At 38.0% G+C, this 21,831-nt stretch overlaps 1 protein-coding gene across 1 annotated transcript in view; it reads right to left on the reverse strand.

Annotated features, from left to right (window-relative positions):
- Positions 1-21,831, reverse strand: part of LOC145669835 (beta-mannosidase-like) — a 105,835-nt gene that overhangs the window by 69,241 nt on the left and 14,763 nt on the right. Inside the window, exons 5-10 of the mRNA XM_081738180.1 lie at positions 21,188-21,434; positions 15,442-15,601; positions 13,299-13,495; positions 12,624-12,814; positions 5,385-5,575; positions 2,393-2,676 (exon numbers count right to left, since the gene is read on the reverse strand). Of these exons, the coding sequence (XP_081594306.1) occupies positions 2,393-2,676; positions 5,385-5,575; positions 12,624-12,814; positions 13,299-13,495; positions 15,442-15,601; positions 21,188-21,434 (1,270 nt within the window). The remainder of the gene's footprint in view (positions 1-2,392; positions 2,677-5,384; positions 5,576-12,623; positions 12,815-13,298; positions 13,496-15,441; positions 15,602-21,187; positions 21,435-21,831) is intronic.

A 21,831-nucleotide genomic window follows, 5' to 3' on the forward strand; every position in this document is an offset into this window, starting at 1 on the left:
TGCAATGTTAAAAGAGCTGTATGGTGATAATGTTATGTCACGTGCGTGAGGTTTCGAATGGCAAAAACGATTTTCAGAAGGTGGGGAGGAGGTTGAAGATGATGAATAACCCGATCGCCCTTTGAGTTCAAGAATGGACGAAAATGTTTTATAAAATAATGAACTTGTGCGGTAAGACAGACGTCTGAGCATTCAGATGATCGCAGACATAACAAACATTAATAAAGAGACAGTAAGACAAATTTTGCATGACAACTTAAACATGACAAAAGTTTGTGCACAAAAAATGCTCATCGTTTTTTTTTTTTTTTTTTTTTTTTCGATATCAGGGATATTATCATGACTGAAAGGGTGCATCAGGGTCAAATGGTGAATCAGACCTACTAAAAGAAGTCCTAATCAAGCTTAGGGAAAGAATAAGGAAGAAGGGACTGGATTTGTGAAAGAACGATGCATGGATCCTCCACCAAGACAATGCGCCTGCCCATAATGCGCTTTCTATGAATCAGTTTTTAGCAGCCAAGCGCATTCCTGTGCTCGACCATCCTCCGTATTCCCCAGACCTGGCTTTCTGAGACTTTTATCTATTCCCAAAAGTGAAAAGTGCATTGAAGGGAACACATTTTCAGTCTGTGGGAGAGGTGAAACGAAAAACGGCAGAGTTGTTGAACAGTGTGATATCTGATGACCTACAGCATTGCTTTGAACAATGGAAGGCACGTATGCACTGGTGTATAGATAGGGGAGGGGAGTATGTTGAAGAGGATAACAGTCAATTGTAACTTTCTTTGCAATACATCACACTTACGACACCAGTCTCGTTATTCAATTGCCATACAATTGATTGAGTTTTATGTGTAATAGACACCTGTTGATTTAATGTTTAAGTGCCCATCACTATGGGCTCCATCGTGCTCCAAACACAAAGTAATACGTCGGCAGGTTTTATGGCACATTCTTCTCAGTATTGCTGGAGTAACCCATCTGAAAGCAAATCTCACAGCTTCTTTCAATTTACCAATCGTAACATAACGTTGCGCTGCAACAATATTCTTGGTGAATTCCCAAAGCGAATTGTTATTAAATCCTGGATTTCAGGTGGTCAGTCAAGTGGACCGGCAATGAAGACGATCCGCGCCCAATCCAGCGCCCTGGAAACACATTGGCATATTTTCGGAGCGAAGTGCAAAATGATGAGGCACTCCATCTTGTTGAAACCAACATGTCTCCTTCACCTCTCAGGTTTCCAAAACGGGAATGAACCAGTTTCTTAGCATATCAAGATGTGGATGTTGGTTAACAGGTTCATCAAAAAAATATATGGACCGTAAGGTTTTTTTTTTTTTCAATCTTCTCATGAAAATAAGGATGGATGTTTCTTGCTCGGCAGCTTCAGTGTATGGCACATTCATAATTAAAAATCTGTTTTCAAGTTTCGAGATAGTGTCAAACACCTGCAGAAATGCGTCACATGCCTTCTTCCTTTGATTTAAATCATTGTTAGATAATTTTTGAACAAATTTTGGTTGATACGGGTGTAATTTTTAGTTTTGTTTCATGTATTTGTGCAAAGTTGACCAGGGTATACCAAGTTCCAGGAACCATTTACGAGGTGACTTCATCGGTGATCTCTTTTCTGATTCCTCCGATTTTTCTGCATTGTTCTTCTCTTGTTGATGGACAACCACTTCGTGTATTATCCTTAACACTACTAGCTTCAATAGCTTCTATTCACCTTTGCGTTCTTTTTGGAGAGGGCTGTCGTTCGTATCGTAGCTGGAAATCCAACGCACCTGGTCTGGGCCTCTCGTGAAACTAAGTTCTGACGATGTGTTCCTTAATAATATAGTCAGTTATATCAGCCATTGTTTACACCAGAAACAAAAATTAAATACATTCTAATTGTGCCCTATATATTAACAATTCATGTATACTTGCAGTATATATAATGACATTTTACATAGTTTGATTATTTTTCACTTAAAGGGGTTTAACGGGACTTGTGTCCACCCTGCAGAATTTTATAAAATTCAATTACAATATTAAAATTGAAATGTCTGTAAATAAAATTTTGTAACATAAATAAGAGTGGGACAATACAACTTTAAAATCAACGTTTATAGTCCTTGAGGAATAAATAAATGGATATAGTACGCTATTAATTATTTTGCTTCCGTTGAAGAATTCCGCTGAAATAAAATAATTTTGCGGAACTAACTTTAAACACAGTTAGCCCCGCTTAAATATTACACGAAACTGGAAATTTTAAATACGCATTCAGATAGGAACACAGTAGCTTTATATATTACTACTAAATTGTTTTACCTATGTAAAATACAGTATTGTCTTGAAACCATCGTTGGTTTTACATATTACCACTAAATTGTTTTACCTGTGTAAGATACAGCATTGTCTTGAAACCATCGACTGTTGCTAGTTGTTCTTCAGTCAGTGGTGTGAAGTGTTTCTTTGATTGAAGAATGAGTTCCGTGTTGCCTCCTGGATGATGTTGGCGTTTCTCAGTAAAGTTACTATAATATGACCAATCCTCTTCAATAGATACTTCAGCTATGGCTTGGAAGGAAGGGAAAGACTGATACCCAAACTCAGAACCAAATCGTGGCAAGGGAAAAGTTCTCCAATCCCAACCATCAGCCGCGTAGTTATAATAGTGCACTAAAGAAATAAAACTTAAGCTATATAATACATATTATATATTTACAATATCTTTTATCGAGATGTTTGTAATTCAAGAAATAAGAATTTTGGCACAGCACCCGTGTTTCGTTTTATTCTAACGTCTCAAAAGCATATGATTGCCATATCAACAGAGTTGTACTACTGTATAATTTAGAGAATTGTTGTATAATCGTTTTCGTATAATTTTGTTACATTATTATTTTATTTTTCAATATTTCTCAATATGTTTTCAATACATATTTAATATGTACTAATCAATTTCAATTTATTTTAAATTTATATTGACAATGATATATACATATATATTGTGCGCAATAATTAGTAGTTATTCTGAATACTCTATAAAAAAAATATTATTGATTTCAAGATGAAAACAGCGCCATAATATAAAGTATTTAATGAATTTTAAGATTGCTTGTTTCACTTAATTCAATCATTGATCGCTGAAAGCAAGGCATGCATTGTAAACAAATATGGCAGACTGGTTATCTGTTTATAAGCTAACTCAGATCGCTGCACTTGGCGAACTGTAGAACCGGTACAGAGATGGTTGCGTACCGTGAATGTGGTGAATGTTGCAATTCGTCCAGTGACAACTAAACACTAATATAAAGAGTGGCCGCCCATTCAAAGTAGTGGCTCGTGAAAGTGGATTATCATGGCCCAGAATACACGAGGTGCAAGTAAAACTGGTAAGAATTCTCCTTGTTGTTTGCCTAGTGTTTCTTTTTCTTATCCAATTATTTTGTACTGTCCACGATATAGGGAAGTGTGTTGTTGTAACGTTTCAATCTTGCTTTCTACTTCTTGTGAACATAATATTTAAGCCATCATAGTAACGTTCACAAATCCTATGTATTAATGAAGATATGTATTAATTAATTACATTATGCATTGGCAAACATAGCTTTACGCAATCTCGTTATAGCTTTTCTGCAGAGCATCATCGTCTTTCACTGAAGGAGATATCACGATAAAAGTAATCGTTTTAATATGCGCAATAATTTAAACACGTTTTGTCAGTACATAGATGTAATGATTTAAGTCATCGGAAAGAAACTGCGAATTTGCTTTTCATCTGGTGTATCATGTTTAAGATCCACCAAGAAGTAGCCATATGGATTTCTCGTTCCGTCCGGATAGATTTCTTGCAGAAACAGCGGATGTTCAGGCATGATTTGATACCTTATGTTTGATTTGTGACTTATCACATAGATTTTTAAACAACACCTAGCACGAACAGTTTAAACATATTTCTATTTGCTTTGCTTTGATAAAACGCATTTTGTGTAATGAAAATCACACTAATGCTTCGAAGATGTGATCCTTTGGTGAACAAATGAACAATATCACTAGTCACTTCATGTGTGATCATCAACAATAATCAGATGTTGTCTATCTTGTGGTTCGAAATCTTCCATTCGCGAAATTGTACAGAAATCGGCATCATTGTATTGCACTGAAATCGGCGTCTTACCATTCTATATAGTGTCAGTACATCTAATCAAATTTCGTATTCCTCATACTAGAGAGATCGAACAGTAATAATTTTATAAAATACATTTTGCTACACTCGCTTTGGAGAAGCAAGAATACATGGAATGAATGTTTCCACTTTGCATTCATGATGAACATTTATACCTTGTTTCACGTACCTGGATATATTTTTAATAGTTTTATTGCAAATTTTTAGTTTGAAATATTTTACACAGACTGGTTATTTTTCAGTTTACAAAATTTATTAGAAAATTTTTGAACTCACTGAGATAATTTTTGAAAATTTTGAAATTTAATTCTCATTTGAAAATTTTCCACTTACCAAAATTGTTTATTTATAAATATTTGTTTCAAAACGTTCTTAGTTTGAAATTTTTAACTACGATACTACTTATGTCGACCGTGGATTCAAATTCAGGTCGGATATGCCTATCGTGAATTCAAATTTATGTCAGACATGACTATTGCGTATTCAAATCCACATCGTATGTGAATATTCCTGAACGTTTTACTTCGTTATAATCAATTATTTCTTATCCTTTTCTTTAGTCTAAAGGGCAGATGTGTGGACGTAACGCGCGAAAACAGAAGAAAATAAGCAGTTTATGAATAAGAACGTCTGAACTTTAAAATGAGATAGAATGAAAACTAAAATAATAGTAAAATAAATTCATTTTATTGTGAAAAGAAATACTGGCATTATGGTTTAAAGATGGAGCTTTGCTTCGATGTGTAGAATAAATTCTGAAGGTCCAATTTTACACAATGTTTGCATATGTATTGCGTAGTTACTTCGTAGTGATGCATTCAACGTTCCCTTTCAGTTTGGCAGCTTACTCCCATAGACCTAAGACTAGAAAAATCCCTCTAAAATATAATCGAACGGAAGGAGATCACATAATTTGACTGATGAGAGGCATTTACATTACTACTTTTCCACAGAATGTGTACGGAGAAATGTTCATACAATAAGTCAGAGCTTATTCCATCGACCGAAACATTATCTTCGAAACACAATGCCACTCACTGCTTTCATTAATAAAAAAATCTATTATAATTTGTTCTCAAGTTCTGACTTCCTTGTTCTTAAAACGTATAAAAATTGTTCAATAAACTGGCGTAATGCTTATTTTCTTTAAGAGAAGATTCCTCGTATAATAGTAAATTATTTGAGAAAAAGGTCTTACCATCACCGTAAAGAGGACTTGATGGGTTGCTGGCAACATATCCTTCCTGCTCAGACTTGAAACCATTGGTTGGGCTAGATACCACAAAGTCCCGTGACTGGTCTTCTTGGAGTACAAGAGTTCGAATTGTGTCAACGTATAGTTTTACATAATCTGCCTTATATACTTCATAATTGTCATTAGTATTATACCTGCGAGTAAAGTATTGAATACAGCAATTATATTAAAACACATTAATAACAAGATTCTGGTATCGTCTCCGTTAGCCTGAAGGGCATGGTCGTAGGACATTAAACTGAAAGAATGAAAGAAAATTCTTCTAAGTAAACGTTACCTTTGGGTGAATCGAGTTTCTGAGCGATATATACTTGATAGAGTAGTACTAAATGTGCTCAATATGTCACGGAAGTTTTAGGAGCAAAGCTCAAAGGGTTTAGGAGATACAGCTACTAGAACGTCACATGGAGGTACATGTACATGTTATAGTCTATTTCAGTACGTGATCTTACGATCGCTGATGACATTCCAGCTATCAATGTCTTCAATGCGGATCAGAGTCGCTTCGAGAAGGAGTTGCATTCGTATCGGACGTTGAGTGAGAAAGGATCAGTGAAGAACAAAACAATAGTAGGATAGATACCTATTCGTTCCTACATGATAATGCCGGTTGTGTCCATGGAAGGAGAAGTTCTGCGTTTCATGTATGTTCTGGTGAGTGAACCAAACAGTAGGTTCCCAGCAGTAAAGTCAGCCGATCCGGCTAATATAATCTTAATCTCATTTGATGGTAAAACAGCGAACATAAACAAGCAAGATCTTAAGACCTTCTATTCGGATACCGTGTGAAAAAGCATTCCAAGTGATAGAAAGAGAGTCCTCCTGTTGCTAGATTCATGGTCTGCAAACAAAGACGACACTCTTTCGTCACAATGTGTGCCAGAATGTTTTGCATTGATCAAACGGTTGACACCTGGTGGATGTGGTGGCATGATTCGGCCTCTGAATGTTCACTTCTTCCGTCCATACAAAGTCTTTGTTCGTTTGAATGATACAGCAATTACAGGAAGTAAAATGAATATTTGGCATTGTGGTAGGTTCATACAACTTCGATCGTTCACAATTTACCAGTTCAGTGCTCCTCGTTTTCGCAACATGATTCTCTTCGCTTTCCATAAGCCTGAATACTTGAATAAGAAGCCGGAAAGTTGGATCGCTCCTTACGATTACTGCTTTGACGGAATTGCGAACAGCACATGTTTCAAGTGCGACTTGATTGCATTTGCCAGATGTACTCACTGTGCGAGTACACTTTGCCAGAGTATTTGTGCGAGGCATGCACTCTTTTCTGAACTGCATATTGATTGTAGTAATTCGTAACTTCTCTATGATAACAAAACTACTTCCGATTTACAAACCAAGCAACATTTTCTTTTGTTTCATCACTTAAATATGCGGAAACACGAATATAATCGTGGTTAGAGAAAATAGTAGGTATAAGGTTTCTCTCTATGTTTTGAACTATGTATTACGACTGTAACGTGTGCTTTCATGTGACGTTCTAGTAGCTGTATCTCCTAAACCCTTTGAGCGTTGCACCTAAAACTTCCCTGACACATGGAGCACCTTAGTACCAGAGCCCTGCAAACCCAGGCCCGAAGACGGCCCGGCCCGGCCCGGCCCGGCCCGGATGGATCTGAATTCTGTGCCCGGCTTGAGCCGGGCTCTAACCGGGCCGAGCCGGGCTGAATCGAGCCGGCCCTGCTCAGCCCGAACACTATAAAAGACGGATCGGAAACTAATGTTGGCAGCCTGTGTTAATCGTAATGTGTTTGGGAAAGTAACTCTTTATTCAAGACTGTAAAGTACTGTACTTCTACTACTCTTATTATTACTACTACTGCTACTGCTATTATTATTTTTATTATTACTAATACTATTACTATTTGGTCTAGGAATTAATTCGTGCGGTTGGTACGCACACATTGAAGCTGTAGTACAAACACAAAATACATAAATACCTTAAGAAAAATATTGTCCATCGCTAGCCACCACTTTCGCCCATCTGTCAGGCAATGTACGGATTCCGTGGCGAAAGAAGTCCTCATCCTTGGAAGCGATCCAGTCAGAGACCCATGTTTCGATATCTTCTGAAGAAGTAAACCGCTGTCCAATCAAATCGTTGTTCATGCAATCGAACAAGTAGTAGTCCGAAGGAGCAACGTCTGGTGAATACGGCGGGTGAGGTAAAACTTCCCATCCGACATTTTCTAAATAGGTTTTGACCGGTTTTGCGACATGTGGGCGAGCGTTATCATGTTGAACAATAAGTTTATCATGTCTGTTCTCCCATTCTGGTCGTGTTCTGGCCAGAGCTTGCTTCAAACGCATTAATTGTCGTCGATAACGTTCTCCATTCATAGTTTCACCCGGTTGCAGCAGCTCATAGTACACCACACCTTTCATATCCCACCATATGCACAGCATAACCTTTGCACAGTGAATATCTCGTTTTGGTTGTGATGGACCTGGTTCACCTGGTTTCACCCAGGCCTTTTTTCGTTTAGGGTTCTCGTAATGGATCCACTTCTCATCACCCGTAATAATTCGATGCAGAAACCCCTTTCTGCTCTGTCGTTGAAGCAGCAATTCGCAAATGGTTTTTCGTCTTTCAACGTCTCTGTCTTTCAATTCATGTGGAACCCAATGTGACATCTTTTGAATCATTCCCATGGCTTTCAAGCGTTTGGAGACTGTTGCTTGATCAACGCCTAATGCTGCTGCAAGTTGTTCCTGCGTTTGACACGAATCCTGCTCGAGCAATGCTGTCAATTCTTCGTCTTGAAATTTTTTTGGCTGTCCAGCTCGCTCTTGGTCTGCCAAGCCGAAATCACCACTTCTAAACCGTGCAAACCACTTCTGACACGTTCGCTCAGCTAGAGCATCGTCACCATACACTTCCACCAAAATACGATGACTTTTAGTCGCACTTTTCTGCATGTTAAAGTAATGCAGCAGGACACCCCGCAAAAACACTTTATCAGGCACAAATTGCGCCATGTTCACTTAACTACAAACTGGTGTTGTTGACGCTTTAATCCACTGCCCTATACTACGAACGATACGCGATGACAGGGGTTTGCAACACATGTGTGGATACACGGAACTGTGGGACGCTCCGTTCGTTGCGCCATCTCTTGTCCACCCGCACGAATTAATTCCTAGACCAAAATACTATTACTACTACTACTACTACTACTTCTACTACTACAACTGCTACGACTTCGCGTCAGAGTTGACATGTCTGGTGGTACATACTTTACAATCTAAGTACAGAAAAAATCGAAGAAATACTAGTTATTATGGCCGGTCTGCGTAGAATGCGAACCGATGCTTGACGAGGGGCAACGGTGGCTCAGTAGGTAAAGCACTCACATCTTGTGCTAGAGGTCGTCGGATCGATCCCTCGTCGTGTTATGTGAGCTTTGTGGTGGACAAATACCGTGCTCGTGGATTTCTTCGGATTCTCCCGTTTCCTTCTACTTTTTCATTCCACCATTTCATTCATTTCTCATCATCACCGTCTCCTTTAGCCTAACCGGCATAGCCATGGGACGTAAAACTGAAAGATTCCATTGTTTTCATTACTGTACTAATACGACAGTGAATACCACTACTGCTATTACTAGTAATACGAAAACAAAACAATGAAAATGAAATCTTGAGCTTTACGTCTCATAGTTATGCCGACTAGATTAAAGGAGACGGTGATGATGAGAAATAAATGAAATAGTGGAATGAATAAAGTGGGAGGAAAAAGGAGAACTCCGCGAACCCCCACACGGTGTTTGTCCACCACAAAGTTCACTTGGCGAGAGCTCGGATCGAACCAGGGATCCCATACACCAGAGGTGAACGCTCAACCACTGAGCCACCCTTCCAGGAACACCTAATCGACCCTGGGGACTTGGTGATTTTTTTTGATCATTATATTTTGTTATATTTGTAGCATCATACTATAAACCATACATGAACATGTAACACCATTCGATATTTGCCTTGCCAATTGAACATTACTACAAATTACACTGATCTTATGAGCACGCCAGTTCATGGTTTTGGCCTCCGTGGTCTAATGGTAGCGTACCAAATTCTACTTACTAGGTCAAGTACTTGACTTTATCATACGTTCTTTAGGTAACTACGGCTCAGGCTGTATGGATGATGATGGGATGAATTGGTGAAAAAAACAGTGGGAGGAAGCGGAACCACCCTAGAAACTCCCACGCACAGGGTGTTTGTCCACCACAAAGCTCACATAGCATGAGCAGGGATTGATCCGATGACCTCTAGCACCAGATGTGAGTGTTTTTTTTTTTCTACTGAGCCACTGTTGTCCCTCGTAGATCAAGCATCGGTTGACATTCTACGCAGACCGGCCATAATAACTAGCATTTCTCAATTTTATTCTGTACTTAGAAGGTAAATTCGGTACCACCAGACATGTCAACTCTGACGCGAAGTCGTAGCAGTTTTAGTAGTATTAGCAGTGGTCGTAGTAATAATAGTAGAAGTAGTAGTAGTAGTAGTAGAAGTAGTAATAGTAATAGTATTACCAGTACATCGCAGTCTTGAATAAAGTGTCAGTTTCCCAAACACATTACGATTAACATTGGCTGACACTAAGACCGTACGAACACGGCAAAGGTAGAGGTAGTGGAGGACATTAAAAAATAAATAGGCTGACAACATTAGTTTCCGAACCGTTTTGCAGAGTATTCGGGCCGGCCCGGTTTCGGCCCGATATGTACCCGGCCCGGTTCGGCCCGAAATGTGCCCGGCCCGGTTAGGGCCCGGTCCAGTTTGATATTACTTGAAACGAGTCGGGCCGGGCACCGGGCCGAACCGGGCGCGCCCGGCCCGTGCAGGGCTCTGCTGAGTACTACTCTACCACATGTCTCGGGCAGCAACTCGGTTCACCCAAACGTGACATTTACTTTGTAATAATGGTAAAGGAATCCAGGAAAGAATCGAGCAGCTCCAAAAACTTAAGAAATCACATTAGTGGCACTGCTGAGTGTGAAACGTCTATTTTGTTTGAAAATATTGAAAAACTAATATGAATATTACGTGAATAGTGTTTTCAAGGAGTCTTTCGGGGTAAATACATCTTCAGACAATGAATTCAAACTCCTATTAGAAATGCCACGATTATGCGATATGGGCTAAAGAAGGCGAGTGATTAATGTAAGTGAATGATTGTAAAAGATTTGGTGGAATGATAATGAGGGAGGGAACTTTTAAACCACAAACTCAAATGGCTGAGGATCGAACTAGGAACCACTCGGACCAGAGTTAACTTCTCTACCACTAAACCAACTGCTCTACCTTCTACTAAATGCATCTTGAGTAAACTAATTATTGAATAACTCAAATTCTGATAACATTATCTTTTTTGACGTTCTGTTCAATAATGAAGAATTTCCTGGTAATATAGTGAGACATGTAAATAAAGGACCCCAGTGGGATAGACTATTTGTCCGTGAGTGTCAGATGTCCGTTACAGAAAGTTTAAACAAATTTAGGTCACTTCCAGCTAATATGTTAATTGCATTATACAGAAAATACAGTGGTTACCGTCTTAAAAAATATATGCTAAAATAGAAATACTGAACATATTGTTCGAATTACTGGTAGTAATCTGTATGGGAGTGACTGTGGTCCTGGGGCGAATTACTCTAAAAACCAAAAATATCCCTGGGGGATGTGTTTATGTAAGCATGTATTTAATGATTGTGCAATAATTTTCTTTTCAAGTAGAAGTCGTATCTCTCTAAAAGTCCCTTAATTTACTTATTTACTGAATTAAAAATAACTGAATAAGAACATGCAGCTTGATTAATATTATTAATAAATACTGAAATTGTCGACAAAACAAACCAATCATGGATTATGAATCTCTTGGGAAAAGTTTCCAGTACGTCCTGTTATCCTAGACATGCTAGTCTATGATCGAAGTTTGCTCATAACTGCCGGATCAGTTAACGGGATCAATTCAAAATTTACGAGTGTTTTGAAGATGCAGAAAATATTTCCAATGTTAAATACGTTTGAGCTGATCCTCGTGACTGTATAAATAATGTACTTGAGTTTGGCGCGGAAGACCTGGTTTCAATTCCTGAAAGTCCTCATGTAGTTAATACCCCACAAAAAGGTGTAAGTCATTATCTCTTATATCCTCGATGCTGGAAGGATGCTAAATTCAATCCAACGAACCAATATACGAGCTGATAATAATACCATTCCGTTATGACTACTAAAACATTTATTTATTTTATTTATTGAAGAAGAACACAACAGGTAATTCTACCCAATTACAGTGTTCATACCAGAGCTACATAGAATAGCTGTAATATATTTGCGAAATCTATTCTGACTCATACTGTGTATATCCAGAACATTTTTACATTTACTCAGTTTGTTGTACACTGCACCCATCCTCCACGTTGGTGACTGTTTTGTTGCATTTGTTCGAGATTTCTTACAATAAAAGAAATTTCCATTGCCCACACTTGCGGTAAAAGAACACTGTACGTGTCCGTACCTGAGAGTGACCTTTGAAATAGAGTTTTCTCCCATAATAATACATATATTTTTGTTAAGACAAAAAAGTTTGTCCGTGTTATTGAGGTATCCGCTATTGTTCAAGAGAAGTTTTACTGCATTTGGTGGTCTGGTTAGGGTAATGTTCCATGATTCTCCATTTTACAACTTTGTAAGTAGATACATTTTCCTTTAAATTAAAATACAATACCATCCCGCTTTTTACAGTTTCTTCAGTTTTCCTATACTCAATGCGTTAAAATTCTCGTTTTTACGTTGGTGAAATGCTAATTTTCCCTTATTTTACACCACGTCATGACGATGCCTAACGTAAAAGCAAAACACATAATACAACCAGCCATAACAACGAAATCAACTAAGGTTTCTTACTTCTAGCTAGCGTGATGCGCCGTGATATTTGTGGTCTATTTGCTACCTATATTATTCCACTACATTTTAACGCATGAAAAAAAAAAGTTCACTTTCCAGTTCAGTTGTATTCTATATATACCTAATCTTTGATCAACGACTGAATATCTTTACCAATGAAGACATGATAATGTCAACATGATATGGCATCCAACAATCAACGACATACGACAATGTTGCTGAAGCCAATGATGTAAGTCAATTACTTACCAATTTTGGCGAAGAGCCGCTTCGTTCTCGTTGTTGCCAGCCCAAAGACCAATGCTTGCGTGATGCTGTAGGCGACGAACTTGATGGATCACTTCCCGCGACACGCTTTTCAGAAATTCTTCTGTCGCTGGATACATTGAACAGGCGAACATAAAGTCTTGCCAGATGATTATTCCGTGTTTGTCTGCCAACTGGAAATTAAAATACAAGAGCATTTAAAAATAGATAGTAAAACTATGAATGTCGATCAAACATTGTTAATTCAGTCATTTTCTACTGAATGTAACAGTTTACTGTTTCCCTTCTCAGTGCATCACACGGAGAAAGGAAAAAGGAGGTAAAGAACCTGACTTTGATAAAGCATAATGGTGATAGGCAAACGAGAACATCGGTAGCGTACTAGATGGTCTTGTCTTGCAGGCATGCTAGGATAGACACCTGTAATTTCCATTCCCCTACCGAATCCCTGCACCTTCTTTGAAAAAAAATGTTTCTTACCGATACGGATATTTCGAAAAAAAAAACAACTTTAAATTACTCAGCCAAATGATTACTTGGCTGACTAATTTCGGAAATCTGGTGACGAGTGAGTCAATAAGTGAATCAGTGTTTACTCTGTATTCTTCTCTAGACAAACAACAAAATGTAATAATGAAGACGATCTTATATACTTACATCATAGAAATCATCAAGTTCATATATTCCACCGCCCCAAACACGCAACATGTTCATATGTGCTTCTTTTGCTGATCTGAGGAGATCGTCGAGATATTCATAGGTTAGACGTTCAGGGAGCACATGAGCAGGGATCCAGTTGGCACCTTTAGCAAAGAACGGCTGGCCGTTTACTCGGAAATAGAAAGACAATCCCTCTGTAATATAACAACAGTAAAAAAATTGTACTCCATATAAAAGAATTTATTGAAAATACAACCTACTACATTTACTAAATATACATAGTAAAAAAAGGAAGATATACAAGGCGATATATACATGTACACTGGAAGGGATATACGTATAAAATGATTCACTTGGGAGGATAAGGTAAAGTAGAATCTTTGGGATGGAAGTAATAGCAATTTTTCGAGATTTCGAGTTGGTTTGGTGCAACGAGTCTTTGTAAACCTTAGAGTGTTTAAGCCAAGTTTACCTATGATTACCAGACGTGATCGCTACTATAGATTGCATATTGCTCAACAAAAAAAAATGTGTATTTGAGATGATAGAGTATACTATTTGAGTTAAAATAAAACGCAAGGCGATATTCATGATCTTTCAAAAATCAACATACAAAGTCTGAAAGAAGGAGAACGATTTACGTTGTATGAGAGATGCAACTATATCCAGTAACATTCAGGTTATGGCAGGAAGCTCTCCTATTTCTTAATATACTGTAGACAAACTGTATATTGTAGAAGACCTGATATCTTCACAGTACTTCTACAGAGAACTTACCTAAACTCAAGTATAAAAATATATACAAGGACTCAACAATTCTGCCAGAATGTAGAATTAACTTTCAGTAATCTTAGAAAGATATTCCGGACGGAATAATTTTAAAACTAATACAACAGATATCAAAATATTTCAGACATAAAAAACTTAAGAATATCACAGTGGATAAAACAAAATAATCATCAAGGAATCAGAGTAGGAAGGGAAAGTAACATTAAAATCACTAATATTAGTTGTGTTTACTAACATTCGACTTTTATGCTAATAGTGACAGTGGCAGTGTAGAGTTTGGATTTATAAATAAGTGTTTCTTTTTCGTTTTTTTATTACAAGATTAAAACCTCTCATCAAACAACGAATTCGTTAATAGAGTAATAGTCAACTTCAACAATAATATTGGCATAAAAGGGTGTAGCTTTCATAATACCATTCTGCGTAATACAATATATAAATCCGTTTGTCCTATGTATACAGTTGAACGTCTCATTTGAAGAAGGGAAACATTGTAATTTTTGCTAAACTCAAGTTTTTATATTCTATATCCCCATATTCAAAATATGAAATCTTTGAGTTTAATGTCCCACGATTATGCCTTTTATAGTAAGGGAGACAATGATTAAAGCAAGCGAATAAAGGTGAAAGAATTGGTAGAATGAGAAATTTGGAGGGAACGGGAGCACCTAGAAAACTCACGGGCACGATGTTGTCCACCACAAACTTACTTGGCCAGGGATGGAACCAGAGACCCCACGCACAAGAGGTAAGCGCTCTACCACTTTTTTGTTAAAAAAAAGTTAACTGACTCACCGAACGTGTCTCAGTAACTTACTTGAAGTGCTTATTAATAATTTTACTTGCTATACTCGTTTCAACTAGCTTTTCCAATCACATAGAACGACAGGGACACGAGCACAGAAACATTGAGGGCAGTTAAAATCACAAAGGGACTCCCACCAGGAATTGAACCCGGGACCCCGTACACTAAAGGCGCACGTGCTAGCCACTAGACCAGCGAGGAGGGCAACACTGAGCCACCGTACCCTCACATTCAAAAGAAGCATTCATTGCATTAAAGAATAAATAAATTTTATAATCACATGGTTTGACAAGTATCAATTGCTTAATAACACAAATGTTAAGAAGAAAAATATTTTGACCAGCAGGAAGGTTTTTTCTTCATTTTGTCAAAAATGGCTAAACGGAATGCTGCCCTCCTTCAAATGACACAATTAATAACGCATATATGTAAGTTTCCTCTTCTTTGTATGGACCATTATATGCTTACCTTTCTCAATGCAAAAATTTCATTGTATATACAGTACTGCCTTGTGTTTAGTTGTGCTTATAGAAAAAATAAATTTACCTTCTACTCCCTCAATAGGTTCCTGAATAAGTTCAATTGTCCTGAATCCAAAAGTAACAGCTTTGGAGTCGGACTCAGTTTCTCCGCCAACATAAACATTCACACTGTATAGGTTCTGTTCTCCCATTTCGTTTGGCCACCACTCCTGTACGTTGCCACACTGTAACAATAGTACAGTGAATAGCGTGAACCTTCATTGAAAACTTTTATCACTCTTAATTTGATTTCTCTAAATAAAAGAGAAAAATTAATCCATTACATAAACAGTATAATCGTACACAGTGTACAGACTTTATTTGATCTTCACCAAGCTTGGTACCTTGACTTACTTAGCATTCATATGAAATATTTTCATGTGTAGATCTTTGATTCCCGAGTTTGATTTTGGAATTAGTCAAATTTATGCCGAAAAAGAAAAAAACTAGCGAAAACAACGTTCTGGCGTGCTGTGAACTTTTGTATTCTCGGTTGAAGTAATGATTTATTAGTGTACTAATATGTTCTTGAACTGAACTTTTAGCAGGTTCTGCACGGTATATATTTAGTTTGAAATTTCCTGGCAATCCCAGCTCTGTATCGCTGAGTGTTGCAATTTTGTACTATCGGTTTGTGTTTTGCAAATTAAGCCGTTTTGGACCAAACTGATAGTGACTTTGAAAATGCTATGCATAATATTATTGTGATGTGAGTGATTGTGATAGTTTTCAAGACCTAAGTGAAGTTGAAAATAATGTCTAAGTAAATATGATCTTTTTCTTTTTTAAAACAGTTGAAATTGCTTTGATTTCATTTACGTAATCAATAGTTTAGAAGGCACACAGAAAGAAAAAGTAGTCATCTCTTCCGTAGACTTTAACTAATACCGGGCAACACCGTTTTTGGGCTGGATAACCGATTCGAGTTTGTTAGCAAGTAACATCATGAGGTGTTCCCAGTATGCCACATTAATGTAAATCACTTATCACTAATCATCAGTAAATCACTTATCTGCAACAAAGTATTAGAATTCCTATTTTTGCGTTTCAGTTACTGCTTGAAACAGAAGCATACGCAAGGGATGGTTCCTAACCTAACCCAAACCTCATCATTGAGCAAGATATTATGTAAAACTAAATATTTACCTTATTAAAATATGCACGTTGACACCTGAAATCGTATGTACCTCGATGCTTGAGTCTCCTTTCTCCTTCTTTGTGAAATTCTCTGTATGATACTGACTCCAAGTACTCTACAAATTTTCAATTGAATTTGAACCTGAGGAGTTGGCAGACAACACTTGTACACAGCAAAATGCCTAAATATTCCTTAAACCATGTGCAAATACTTTGAGACCTGTGAACAACTTTCATCTTGGAGGATGGAAGTATTCACTAAACACTTATTATGAAGATACTGATGAAATGACAACAGCTGGTTGCTGAGAATATCCAAATAAAGATGCTGGCTTATGTTCACACTACCTGAGTCATGGTATGTGAAGCATCCCACCCGTTGCCATTATCGAATCTCCTCCAGCTTGAACCACATACTGTACGGATGAAATTTTTCATTGCGCTTTCGCTGCACTCGATGACTTGCGCCATTAAAATACAGACTAAAAAAGACTCGTTGGACTACACTACGCGTTTTTAATCTGCTGCAATATAGTGTATATGTTCTCAAGCTCCTTGAAGACGTTCAGTTTTATGTGCTGCGGTCTCCTTTATAGTACTAATGTCCAAATCATTGCATAAAATTTCATTCTCAGTGTGCTTTATGAAATTCGTTGAGAAGGGTTTTGATTTTCCTTATTACGTTGCAGTAAATGACTTTCCTTGACCAGGCGAGTCGACTAGGATTCTTTGCGATCACCGTTTTGATGCCATTTCGCGTTTACAGTCATGTTAGACTATTAATTCTACATATGTTGGACAGTCTACTTTGATACAATAACAAATTCGGTAACTTCACGCATGGGCATGGCCAAACACAATGGTCTCGTTTACCAATTCTCCCTCATCATTGTTTCGATTCACATAACCAACTGACACGTTCGCTCCTGTTAATTTCAATGGTCATGCATCAGAGATAGTGAGTCACTTAGTCACTTGTTACCAATAAAGGTACTTGTAGAAACGGACCAATGTTAATTTTAGGCGGTTGACTAATTTCTTTACTGACGCGCTTATGTATATTGATCATATTCATTTATTATGTAGCCAAAATCCACTGGTGAAATCCTCACACCTAAACAATAAAAAAAAAGCCCACATGAACATAGGGAGAAAATGCGTTGTTTCAAAGTTACAAGAGCCAGCCTCGAAGTTACAATTTTCTCGATTTCGGCCTCTTGCAACTTTGAAACAATGTATTTTTTGCACTATGTTCATAGGGGCTTTTTTTATTGTTTAAATGTGAGGATTTCCCCAGTGGATTTTGGCTACATAATAAATGAACACCCTGTATATTTAAAATAAATTATACAGTATTATACGTAGATATTAGAGAAATTCAATATAAAATTCTTTATTCAATAAAGAAAGGTAATTCGCATAACATGAAGTTAAATAGACATACTTCGTTTCTCATTGTTTATATATATATATATATATATATATATATATATATATATATATATATATATATATATATTTTTTCTTATTCATAATAAATACTCCGGAGAGTACTCCATTTGTCAGCTTGCTTATTCGGATTATGCTACAAAGGCAAGTGTTTTTTTTTTTGTTTTTTGTTTTTTTTTTTGTTTTTGTTTTTGTTTTTTTTTTTTTTTTTGTTCCAATGGAGTTTTCAGGGCCGTGTCTTGGAAAATCAGCGCCCAGGGCGAGAGTATAAGACGATGCCCCCGTACATATGGCGCGAAGCGTAAGAACATTTTCAAAAATAAACTCTGCTTTTCCTTCATTTTCAGCTCTTATTATTACTTTTTTCCTGCCATTTTGTATATGTGCACATGTCTCTCTCTCTTTTCTTTCCTTCTTCTCTTTTCATGTTCCTCTTGAATTTTGCGCCCCCTTACTTCGACGCCTGGGACCGTCGCCCCGCCCCGCTTCGCAGTTTCATCCACTTTGCTTCAAAAAATACTTGAATAAGTTTGATTATTGAAGACAGAGAAAAACAAACGCTTATACTGCACTTCATTTGAGAAAGAGATCGCTTCAGATTCGAAAATTAAAAGTCACATTATTTATGAATCATGCTTATAAGTCAAGTTTCAAGATAGTGAAAATTTGTCACAGGAATTGATCGAGGGACGCAAATTCTGATTTTGTAGAGCAAACATCACTTCCCGCTCTTATTGTGACTATTGTCGATTTTATATGTGAGAGTATTTGCTAAATTCTTGGATTAAAGAATATTTTTGTATTAGACAAAGTAAATAAAGAATTTCACCATAAATACCACAAGAAGCTTCATAAACTATGAGAGTAACAGTTAAACACCAGATGGCACCACCAGCATTGGTTGAAGCTATTAAAACAAGAACCTCTGAGGTTCCAAACATAGAAGATGGAACCAACTTTCTCCCAGCATCACAACGTTTCAAAAAGATTTTTAAAAAATCCTTATTCAAAACTGTTTAATTAACAATACTAAGACCACGCTGGATATGTTTGTGCCTATTTCAGTGCTGACTGTTTTTCAAGTGCTCTGTTGTTTCAGGAATCAACAGTTTTTACATTAGTAGATTCCCCTTTCTCTCAGCCACAAGGTATATATCGCATATATACAGTAAGAACATACAGTGAGTGTAGTGCATACATATAACCGTTGTAATATGTATATGTCATAGATCTAAGCAGCACAGTGTTAATTTGACTCTCTTTTTCAACAATGTTAATCAATATATTAAATTTCTGAAGCTAAATTTCCTACATGCACTATGTGATCAAAAGGATCCGGACACTTGGCTGAAAATGACTTACAAGTTCGTGGCGCCTTCCATCGGTACCGCTGGAATTCAATATGATGTTGACCCACCCTTAACCTTGATGACAGCCCACATAGCACAATTACGTCCACGGGATGTCCGAGACTGAGCCCGCAACGCACGACGGGACATCCACATGTGCTTCTGGGACATCCACAGGATTTCCGCGGGAGATCCAGATGTCCGCTAATATCCCGGGATACGGGATATTAAACGGGACCACGAAGGGATGTCTATTGGTTTTCCCTCGGACCTTCTGTCCCATCTGGGACGTCCCGTGGACAATGCAGGACGTCCATGGGATGTCTTCTCATTGTCCCGATAATCCCGGGAACCGAATGGGATGATTGGGATCAAAATAGGACATCCCAGGGACGTAGTGTGCTATGTGGGAGCTTCCACTCTCGCAGGCATACTTTCAATCAGGTGCTGGAAGGTTTCTTGGGGAATGGCAGCCCATTCTTCACGGAATGCTGAACTGAGGAAAGGTATCGATGTGGGTCGGTGAAACCTGGCACGAAGTCGGCGTTCCAAAACATCCCAAAGGTCTTCTATAGGATTCAAGTCAGGACTCTGTGCAGACCAGTCCATTACAGGGATGTTATGATCGTGTAACCACTCCGCCACAGGCCGTGCAGTATGAACAGATGCTCGATCGTGTTGAAAGATGCAATCGCCATCCTCGAATTGCTCTTCAACAGTGGGAAGCAAGAAGGTGCTTAAAACATCAATGTAGGCCTGCGCTGTAAGAGTGCTACGCAAAACAACAAGGGGTGCAAGCCCCCTTTAAGAAAAACACGACCACACCATAACACCACCACTTCCGAATTTTACTGTTGGCACTACACACGCTGACAGATGACGTTCGCCGGGCATTCGCCATACCCACACCCTGCAATCGGATCGCCACATTGTGTACCGTCATTCGTCAGTCCACACAACGTTTTTCCACTATGCAATCGTCTAATGTTTACGTTCCTTACACCAAGCGAAGCGTCGTTTGGCATTTACCTGCGTGATGTGTGGCTTATGAGCAGCCACTCGACCATGAAATCCAAGTTTTCTCACCTCACGCCTAACTATTATAGTACTTGGAGTGGATCCTGATGCAGTTTGGAATTCCTGTGTGATGGTCTGGATAGGTGTCTACCTATTACACTTTATGACCCTCTTCAACTGTCGGTGGTCTCTGTCAGTCAACAGATGAAGTCGGCCTCTACGCTTTTGTGCTGTACGTGTCCCTTCACGTTTCCACTCCACTATCACATCAGACATACTGGACCTAGGGATGTTTAGGAGTATGGAAATCTCGCGCACAGAATTCTGACACAAGTGACATTCAATCACCTGACCACGTTCGAAGTCAGTGAGTTCCGCGGAGTGCTCCATTCTGCTTTCTCACGATGTCTAATGACTACTGAGGTCGCTGATAATGAGTACCTGGCAGTACGTGGCAGCACAATGCACCTAATATGAAAAATGTATGTTTTGGGGGTGTCCGGATACTTTTGATCACATAGTGTATATCTAAATGCACCAAACTTGAAAGATATTTCAGCACATACACTTTTAAGCAACTACTAGAAGATATTTGCTTTACTTCCAAATACAAATGTCTTAAATCCCCAACGATTAAGTTAATTAATTTTAAGAGACACCAAGTTCTGTAATTTTTCACAATCTCACAAATGGCATTAGTATAAGTAATCATATCGACATACGTAAGTTTGACTACACGGAGAGTACTAGAGTTGCCCTCGGAGCATGAAAAAGTGTGCGCTTGAAATAACCTCATGTAGAATATTATAGTCTACTTACATCATCTGCAGAGAGAGTTTCGTTGATGACTACTTGAAGATCTGGAGTTGGGGTAACACGTAAACCTGCTGATAGAGAAGCTCCACAGGATAAGGTGATGGCAACGTACCCTAGATTCACATCAGAAGTTGCAACGTCGAGTATTGCTCTTACATTCACTTCCCAGTCATTAGTTTCTGTTTTTCTTGGTGAAATGAGAACGTTTCTTATTATGGCCTCATCGAATGCTTCGAGTGTAACGTTGTGCCTACAATGCAAAGCAGTAGTTTTTAAACTTTGTGATTTCTATTACAACCTTTGATATGATGTGCATTTTGATGGATACTTAACCATATCTTTAATAGAAAGTAAGCAAATGAGTTGAGTTGATTTTGAGTTTAACGTCCCGTTCAGCAGCGAGGTTATATGAGACGTGGACCTACTGATTACGTGGAATCCGAACCACATGAGCTCCCGCCGGGAATCGAACCCTGACCTCAAAGTAAGCAAATGTTGTCATGTATATTATGTACTAATTTTTCACTATACAAATTGATATAATCGCAAACTTAGTGCTTACGTTACAAAGGTTGCCAAGCGTTATTTACAACTATTTTCGGAAGCAAAGAAATAATAGACAATAACACACATACACACACACATAT

This window comes from Thermobia domestica, chromosome 14, assembly GCF_964235325.1.
Source record: "Thermobia domestica chromosome 14, izTheDome1.hap1.1, whole genome shotgun sequence".
NCBI lineage: Eukaryota > Metazoa > Arthropoda > Insecta > Zygentoma > Lepismatidae > Thermobia > Thermobia domestica.